The sequence below is a fragment of the Gossypium hirsutum genome, chromosome D07 (assembly GCF_007990345.1).
Source record: "Gossypium hirsutum isolate 1008001.06 chromosome D07, Gossypium_hirsutum_v2.1, whole genome shotgun sequence".
Classification (NCBI taxonomy): domain Eukaryota; kingdom Viridiplantae; phylum Streptophyta; class Magnoliopsida; order Malvales; family Malvaceae; genus Gossypium; species Gossypium hirsutum.
The window spans coordinates 38,699,102-38,708,700 of NC_053443.1; the positions used below are offsets into that span (position 1 = coordinate 38,699,102).

The 9,599-nt window shown below is 34.9% G+C and overlaps 1 protein-coding gene across 5 annotated transcripts; it reads left to right on the forward strand.

Moving 5' to 3' along the window:
• Window positions 1-830: 830 nt before the first annotated feature.
• LOC107954761 (pre-mRNA-processing factor 17) lies at window positions 831-5,596 on the forward strand. 5 transcript variants are annotated; one of them, XM_041096603.1, is made up of 4 exons: window positions 834-966; window positions 1,123-1,181; window positions 2,561-4,323; window positions 5,299-5,596. In XM_041096603.1, exons 3-4 carry the CDS (start codon window positions 2,579-2,581, stop codon window positions 5,303-5,305), a joined length of 1,752 nt encoding a protein of 583 aa, XP_040952537.1. In that variant the 5' UTR covers window positions 834-966; window positions 1,123-1,181; window positions 2,561-2,578; the 3' UTR covers window positions 5,306-5,596. The 5 variants fall into 5 exon arrangements, with proteins under 5 accessions (XP_040952538.1, XP_040952537.1, XP_040952540.1 ...); XM_041096604.1 differs by lacking the exon at window positions 1,123-1,181 and having other exon boundaries at window positions 831-966; XM_016890421.2 differs by lacking the exons at window positions 834-966; window positions 1,123-1,181 and adding an exon at window positions 1,342-1,541.
• Window positions 5,597-9,599: the final 4,003 nt, after the last annotated feature.

Sequence of the window (9,599 nt, forward strand, 5' to 3'; positions counted from 1 at the left end):
CAAGCGAGTCAAAATAACCTTATTTAATCAGGTGCTCTTTATGGGACGTTATGTGCCCAATAGTCATGGGCTTTAATCCGCGACCTATGACACTAGAAGAAAGTCCACCAACTTAAAATCACTTAAAATTAGGCAAGATAGCTATTTGCAGGAATTTCAAAGCTTGATTGCCATTCTCATCATTAAAATGACATTAATGGTGAGGGGTTATAGCAACACTTATCACCTTTCTTATCGAGTAGGAAATAAGAAAATATATCCAAACAAGAACTTAAACAATAAGAGCTACTGTTACACCGATTGCCAAACCATATTGAGAACAAACAACTTGTGGTATTATCTACATTTCCACGAGCAAATAAGCTTGAGACCACAAAACAATTGTTAAACCAAGTATGGAGACTCTACAACAAGAAGAAATAAATGAGTTTAAGGAAGAAAATTAGAAAAAGGAGAGAAAAGAGAATGAAAAAGAAATAAAGAAAAAAAAAGAATAAGAAAAAGAAAATATAAAAAAATTAAGAAATAAAAAATGAATTTAAATTAAAGATAATGACTAAGTTAAAAATATAACCAAAATAGAAAAAGAACCAATAACTAATTTCTTATTTTTTATAATTAAAAAAATCAAATTACTTAAAATCAAACTTAAAATTTTATAATTATAAGATAATGTTGTTAAAGTTAAAAATTTATTGATGGTTTTTTATCTTTCAAGCACACGGAATAATTTTTATATAGTCAATTTAATCTTAATTTAATTGATATAAATTATTCTCAATGCATATAGATTTAACTATGTTAAAATTTATTATCTTTTTATTTATTGATTTGGGAGCGAGTATAATTAGTTTTTTACCTTTGGATGGCTCGTTTCCAACATTCTAATCGACTCCTTTCACATACTAGTGCTTCTTCTACCTTTTCCGAAATTTTGGAAAACCACGCCTGTTTCAAAATACCCAGGTAAGCATCAATTTCTCACTCTTCATTTGCAGTTTTGATAGTTTATATATTCTGTGTTCACACATCTCCGCCACCAAACAAACCTGTCGCCACCACTTCGTCCCGGCCTCGTCATTCTCTTCCTCATATTTTATCCTTCTTCTCCTCCTTTTCCAGTCCCTGACCCAAGCCCTCTATTGCCTTCAAGTTTCTGGCAGGTCAGGAAATTAACTAAGGTAAATTTCTGAACCCTAAACATAAGTTGAAGTTTTCTACTTGAGTAATGAGATTTTGAGTCTTCTGGTCTCTGTCTCTGCATTGTTTTTTAATATTTTACTTTCTGTTTTCGATAATACTGCTAGTTACGCTGTGTCATCTCATACTCTGTCTGTTTAGTGGACATAGTGGACCGTTATGGTCGCTATTTTTAGTTACAGTGCTATTTGCGGCCGCGAGCCGCTGCTATTGATGTGAAAGTTGTTCACACTGTTATTGAGATCTTTACGGGGGACGGTGCGCCATTCGAAACCCTGAATTTCTACCACTCCGAATAAAGTATTGTAACCACTGAAAATCTCATTGACTTGTTTAAAAGAGTAAGTGCGAAACAATTATTACGCTTTCTAGGATATTTCCCGGTGAAATCCTTTCCGGAAAAGATTAAATTCTCTTAAAAAACTGAGGTCTATTCTGAATAAAATAAAATAGAATAAATCTTTTGTTTCCTAAATCTCCTTCGAGATTACGCTCTTATTTTGTGAGTTAGTTTTATGCATAGTTGTAATGTCATTACCGATTATTACTTATTTTTAGTCTGAACTTTTTCTCCTTAAATTCCTTCTTTTTTCTTGTTGTAATTTTACGTGTGGGTTTTGTTTATTAATTTCATTACTTTAAAGTTCAGTACTGATATCTCTTGAAGTCTTAGTTATCTCTTGTCTGAAACCTGGCAGTTGTACCTACTTTTTTCATGGTTCTAATCAATCATTTCTTGTAAGATGTTCTTTTTCTTGGTTGCTTTTGGAGTGGTGATTGTAATTCATATTTTTAGTCTATCTGTTGTCTGTTTGTCACTCTCATCAAGGGAAAAAATGATTCAAATGTGTTGTTGATTCTTCTTAATTTTTATAACGACCAAAGAAGAAGGTATTTTAGTACTTGCTCACTTTATGTTCAATACGCTTATACTTGCTCTCTTTCAGATCCAGCATTTCCCTTTGCTTCTTAAATTGCATCATAACCAAGTCATTCTTATTAGCTTTTCTTCTATTCCTTGTTGCTAACATCTCTGTGTCACCATCAACAGTGATGTTTTCTCTTTTTCTTCCTGTTTTTAATGAAATGAACTCTATGAAGAATCTATAAGCATCTCTATTTCTTTTGTAGAAAGCTTTCAAAAGCCCATCTTAACATATGTAAAATTCAAGCAAGTCTTGTGATTCTCCTTTTATTGTCTTCTATGGTTTGTTAATTAAGACAAGCTATGGTGTTTATCTTATCCCCAAATAAATTTTCAAATAAAGTATGGTATAATTTTCTACTTGTGCCTTTTTGGTTATCTAAATATAATTCAATGACAAATACCCCAAGTAATATCTATGTTTATATGAATTAGGCTTTCAAGAAGCCTTCCATGGATCTTCTCCAAACTTATGCAGATAAAAGTGATGGTGAAGACCAAAGTCACCAGCCATCTACTTCATCTCCAGACTCTTCACCTCCACGACTCATCCCCTCCAAATCTGCTGCACCCAAGGTTGATGACACAATGCTGGCCTTAACAGTAGCAAAAGCGCATCAATCCCATTCGCAGCCCATAGATCCAAGCCAGCATGTTGTTGCCTTCAATCCCACCTATGACCAACTCTGGGCCCCTATTTATGGCCCAGCTCATCCATATGCCAAGGATGGCATCGCCCAGGGCATGCGCAACCACAAGCTGGGATTTGTTGAGGATGCCGCAATTGAATCTTTTGTTTTTGATGAGCAATACAACACTTTCCACAAATATGGTTATGCTGCTGACCCTTCGGGGAACAACTATATCGGTGATTTGGATGCTTTGCAGAAGAATGATGCCATTTCAGTCTATAACATTCCACAACATGAGCAAAAGAAGCGAAAAATTGAAAAAATGAAGGATGTTGAAATGGAGGATGAGGTTGTGGGTGGTGAGCATGAGGTTGATCCAACAGAGATTGATAATCCGGCCAGTGACGTATGGTTGATGAAGAATAAAAAGAGTCCTTGGGCAGGTAAAAAAGAGGGGGTGCAAACAGAGTTGACTGAGGAGCAAAAGAAGTATGCAGAGGAGTATGCGAAGAAGAAAGAAGAGAAAGGGCATTCAGGTGAGAAAGGTGAGCACTTGGTGGATAAGACTACTTTTCACGGAAAGGAGGAGAGAGACTACCAAGGAAGGTCTTGGATTGCTCCTCCTAAAGATGCAAAAGCAACAAATGATCATTGTTATATACCAAAAAGATTGATACACACTTGGAGTGGGCACACTAAGGGTGTCTCAGCTATCAGGTTCTTCCCTAAGTACGGGCATTTGATTCTCTCTGCTGGGATGGATACTAAAGTGAAGATCTGGGATGTGTTCAATTCAGGCAAGTGTATGAGGACATATATGGGTCATTCAAAGGCAGTGAGAGATATTTCATTTTGTAATGATGGCAGTAAATTTTTAACTGCTGGATATGACAAGAACATTAAGTATTGGGATACTGAAACCGGGCAGGTTATATCAACTTTCTCAACTGGGAAGATTCCTTATGTAGTTAAGCTTAACCCTGATGAAGATAAGCAGAATATTCTGTTAGCGGGAATGAGTGATAAGAAGATTGTTCAGTGGGATATTAATACTGGACAGACTACACAAGAGTATGATCAGCATTTAGGGGCAGTGAATACCATTACATTTGTCGATAACAATAGGAGATTTGTTACCTCAAGTGACGACAAGTCACTTCGAGTATGGGAGTTTGGAATTCCTGTTGTTATAAAGTATATTAGTGAGCCTCACATGCACTCTATGCCAGCCATTTCACTTCACCCCAACACTAATTGGCTTGCTGCTCAAAGTTTGGATAACCAAATTCTTATTTACAGCACCAGGGAGCGGTTTCAGCTTAACAAAAAGAAAAGGTTTGCTGGGCACATTGTGGCTGGCTATGCTTGCCAAGTCAATTTTTCACCAGACGGACGGTTTGTTATGTCTGGAGATGGAGAGGGTAAGTGCTGGTTTTGGGACTGGAAGAGCTGCAAAGTATTTAGAACCCTCAAATGCCATGAGGGAGTTTGCATTGGGTGTGAGTGGCATCCATTGGAGCAAAGTAAAGTTGCAACTTGTGGCTGGGATGGCTTGATCAAGTACTGGTGAGCCACATTTTATTTGATGACTTTTAGCTGGATAATTTTGTTGTTGCTTCAATTTCTGTATATTTATATTTTGGTACTGCTTTGTTTTCTTTTGTTCTGGTTGGAATAGGATCATTCTTTAGATATTGTGGATTGCTTAGAAAACTCTGCTCTGCTGAAGAAACTCTTTATCTCAAGCATTACAAAGATCTAGCTCCTATCAAGATAGTCAATACAGCATGCCTAGACAGATCATGAGGAGCACATCGCCTTTAATTATTGTAGTGCAATTTATCTGTTGCAGTCCTGAATCGAAACCCATTCTTCTAAGTAGTGGCCCCTACATGATTGTGTCTTGTGATAATTGTAGGATGATAAGTAAAAATAATTGCAGGGGAAATTCTTCCGACATTGAGAGCCACACAGTTCTTAGTTTGCTTAATATGTTTGCATAATACATCCTACAATATTGAATACTGCAAAGCAACTCCTCTTTGATAGGAAGAAGACAATAGCATCTTGCACCAGGTTTTTAGCAGATAGCAATAAAGTTGAGTCTCTCATATTCTGAATTTTTGTTGGACACTCTAACCTCGTAATCTGTACCCTTCACTGTCTAATAGCTTCAGCTAAGAGAAAATTGCTGCTATTATTTATGCTAGTCATACACTAAGAAGCTTTTCCTTCATTGCCAAACAAGAAACAACACATCTGCTGCATATCTATTCTGCTACTTAAACCAGCTCAGAAACAAAGGGAAGATGTCATGTAGATGTGGTTGTAGTTAAGGCAATGCCTTGGCCACTTTGTTATCTGATTTGTTTTTGTTTGCTTAGCGACCTTATGCTATACCCTTGGAGTCTAATTGCAGTAAAACAAGTTCTTCGACCTCTTTCTCTAGAAGCTATAATGGTTTACATAGTTTTTAGACGGTTGCATTTAATCTTAATATTTTATTTTCTTTAAAAGGTCAATAAATGCATTGTTTTGCAGGGACTAATTTTGTTTGTCAGTCATTAACTGGAGGTAGCCAAGTCATCAAGTTCGGAAAAGAGCGTCTCAAGGATTGGGGTGAGTTTGTAGACAACGTAGTACACTTATTACCAGCTAGCTTTAGAAAAAATACCATCTATGTGCAACAATAACCGCGTTTAGTGGGTTAGATAAGATGCTCGGCAATTTCTATTTATTCTTCCTTTTCTCCATTTTTACTGCTTGTTGAATATTTTAATGGCTTTTAGCCGTTGTTACTGCCAAACCTTATATCGCATGTTATATTTTTCTGATTTTACACTGAATGAGATTCTAATCCTTTCTCTAGATTAAGTCGACATTGATCAAGATGTATTTAATTATCATTTGGAATCACTTGTTGCATTTAATTTATTATCTTTATCGATTTCAAAAAGTAATTTATTATGTTTTCTTTTGTGAATCACTTTGATCACTAATTATATGTTATTAAAGATAATATCTTTTAGGTCGATAAAGGATCATTCATAAATTAAAAAAAAAAAAATTTGATGCATAATAGTACCAGCTGTTTCAGAAAATAACAGGCTTGAGTTGGAAGGGTGACCGAGGCTGTTCCTTATATTAGCACGGAAGCTCACGGTATTAAATTTTTTTATTCATATTGGTGGTGGTCACTTTCAATAACATCAACTTCAAAATTTCGATTTACTCACGGTACTATTGCTTTCCCTGAAGATATGTTTGATGGCTACAGTACCATTACTTTTTCTGAAGGCATGTTTGGAGTGTAGTTCAAACATGGACAGCAAAGTCCTGCTCAAAGTTCAATTTCTACACTCGAGCCAAGTGGGATAAACTGACATGAACCAGTAATCCATTCGAGGCAACTAGATAAATCGATATGAACCAATAACCCATTTATCATTATTATCTCTTATAAGGGATTCAACACTCTATTCCCAAATTCCCAATGGAGTCATCTGTTGAGTTTATGCCATTTTTCTTGTGATGGCCTCCATGTTACTCCTACAAATGTGGTTAAATGGATCTTCTTTTCTACCACGGTAGCAAAGCCAAAGAATTCGCTTGCTTTTGCCAAAGCTCTTGAGATAATATCTCATGGAATGGGTTTACCTGTGAAGACTGATGAGTTCTATACCAGCCAAAATTTTCTTCTCAAATAGTGAAGCAGTTCACGTAATTCTAAGTTATTTGAACTTTTTGGAATCAAACATTTGAGTCAACATTAGCTTTGAGCCATTCAAACTAGCTAAGTCCTGTATCTAACACTATTTCCAAATTCCCCATGATGGAGTCATTTGTACTAAGTTAATGCCATTGTGCTTGTGGTGCCCTCCATGTTACTCCTACAATTGTGGGTAAAGGGATTTTATTTTTAATCACGGTAGCAAGGCCAAAGAATTCATTTACTTTTCCTAAAGCTCTTGAGATATTATCACATGGAATGGTTTACTTGTGAAGACCAATGAGTTCCATACGAGCCAAAATTTTCTTTGAGAAAGAAACAGTACACGTATTTCTAAGGAATTTGAACTTTTTAGAACCAAACCTTTGAGTCAACATTAGCTTTGAGCCATTCAAACTAGCTAAGTCTTGGATCAACAGTAGGCATGAAATCCAACAATGATTGCTGACCGAGCAATTACATAAAAAATGGTCGATGGTTTCGAGATGACTGGTACGTAAGGGGCAAACATTTTGCGAGTTCATGCCTTGTTGCGAAAAGGAAGTGATTTGTTGGCAAAATGCTATGAGCACATTCTCAAAGCAACAGTTTTGGGGTTGGAGTTTCTGTTTCCAAATCCATTCCCAATCTATTTTTAAGGTTCCTGACGCTCTGGTAAGACACTACTTGTAACAGTCCATTTTCAGTAAAATCGGAAGAGTGGTTTTAGGACCAAAAATTTAATGAGTAAAATTTTATTTTATTATTATTTTAATATTTATGGAATGTTAGTAAGGCCGTATAAAAAATTCGTTAAGAAATTTTGACATTTGCATTCTTAATTAAGTGAAAAGGATTAAATCGTAAAAGATCCAAAAGTGGAGTTCTCTTAGTAAAAAGGGTCAAATGACTATGGAACCTTAAAGTGTGTGGACTTAAATGGAAATTAGACCATCTGTATAGTTAGTGGATATTCATGGCAAGGTTTATTTGAAATTTTGAATGTTTTTAAAGGATAGTTAAGTAATTTGATAATTAATTGAAAATGTAAAAGAATTAAAAGATGAAAAGGTTATCATCTTCCTTATTTTCTTCATCCAAAGCCAAAATTCACCATTAAAGGGGAAGACAAGTTCGGTCAAGCTATTTCTTTGCATGTAAGTGTGAATTTGTCTAGTTTTTAATAATTTCTATGTTTTTGAAGTCGTTTTAGCTTAATCTAGCTGGCCCGGGGATCAATTTGTAAAATTTGTAAAGGTTTAAGGTTATTCTTGATGTTTTATGGTAGATTATGAATCCTTGTTAATAAATAAATAAGTTTTGTAAAGTGATTTTTTATGAAAATAACATTTAGGGACCTATTTGTAAAAATGGTAAAATTTCATGGTAAAATTATGAAATGATGATTTGTATGGATTGATTTAGTCCCCTAGAGAATTTAGCTAGCATGAGTAAAGGATGATAATGTTTAAATTTCAATATATGAGCTTAAGGACTAAATTGTAAAAAGTTAAAATGTTAAGGGCAAATAGTAATTTAAAAAAATGAAAATGGACTAAATTGAATAATAGAAGTATTAAATGGATTGAATTTGCCTATTTAGATCAAGATAGACATCGTACGAATTTAGATTGGGGAAAAGCTAAAGCCTCGGATTGAACGAATTGGTGTGTCGTTGGAAGTACAAAAAACAACCCATCCCTATGAAATAACGAAAAGAATAGTATAAGAGAAGTAGAGTCAAATCCTCAGGGACTGAATTGCTATAACTTCTTGTTCCTCGAAATCCTAGGCACAGTTGTGCCCAAGAAAAACAATGTACCTGAAAAAAAAACCAAAATTAAAAATATGGACGATTTGAAATTGTATGAATTGAAATTGGAATTGTAAAAAGAAACAGAATTGAGAAAAGAGATTCTTTGATTTAAAAGATTCCAGCCTCCGATTGTCTCGATCCTCCTTGGGTTCAATATTAGGCTTTTAGGTGATCCTCCTCATTACAGAATAAGCCAGTTATAGTAGAAGAGGACGCCTACGACCACCAGCTCCACTTAGAATTTTGGACTTACAATTTAGAGAAACCTGACTCTAGCCAACCGTCACTTTTGTGGGACCGTCTTATACTAGATCATCATTTCTCAATGGCGAATGCCACGCCATTTTGTCTCTTGGGCTCGACAACCTCTGACACAGTAAGTTAACAAACCGACTATGCAACATTCCCAAAACATACAAAGCGGTCTCCTTTGCACAAGATGAAAAGATCACTTTTGGAAGGACATGGATGGAAGTGTCAGTCCCATGATGCGGAGAAATGATGAAATACTTGTTGAGAAGGCTAAGTACGGTTCTAAGCCTCATGAACCTTTTTTGGGGAATCTCGACAACTTTTGGCTAGATGAGTTTAGTGGCTCGTGTTTTTCAGGAAAAAAGAAATAAGTTTAATAGAATGGATTTTTTATTGAAAGACAAGGAAAAAAACTAAGAGCTTTAGGGAGAGAAAGTTTTTACAGAAAAGATGAGTGAATATTTATGTCACTCCATCCCCTATTTATAGTACAGAGAAAACCTAATTTGTTCCTATTTAAACTCTAAAAGATAAATAAAAATATAATCTAAAATTAAATCTAAATAATATTATAATAATCCTAACAATAAAATTTGAATTTCAATAGAGTCTTCTGTTCATAAATATCTTCTTTGAATTTTTGCCCCAAGTCTTTTACACTTTTGTATTTTCAGCACCATTTCTTCCCTATTCACATGCTGACCCATTTTGTCTTTAATTTCATGCTTTTGCCCCCAAATCTTCTTTTGCCTTCAATTTAGTCCCTACATGATAAAAACCCAAATTAGAATCATACTAAAAATATGTATGCAATTAATACATAAAAATATGTCATTTCAAAGTATTATCATATTCCCCTTAACACATGCTTGCCCTCAAGTATGGTTCTTATCCCACTGTGTAATTTAGATTTTACCATGAAAGAAGTATCACTCCAAAGTTTTATAAAAATTAGATATAATGCATATGAAAATAAAGAGAACCTTTAGCTTGCTTTAAGTAAAACCGAAAAAGTACTCTAATTTAAACACACAAAAGTTAAACCGACTTGGATTATTTCATGAA

Coding starts and splice junctions, on each gene's coding strand:
- LOC107954761 (XM_041096604.1), top strand. CDS start 2,579: ATGGATCTTCTCCAAACTTATGCAGATAAAAGTGATGGTGAAGACCAA.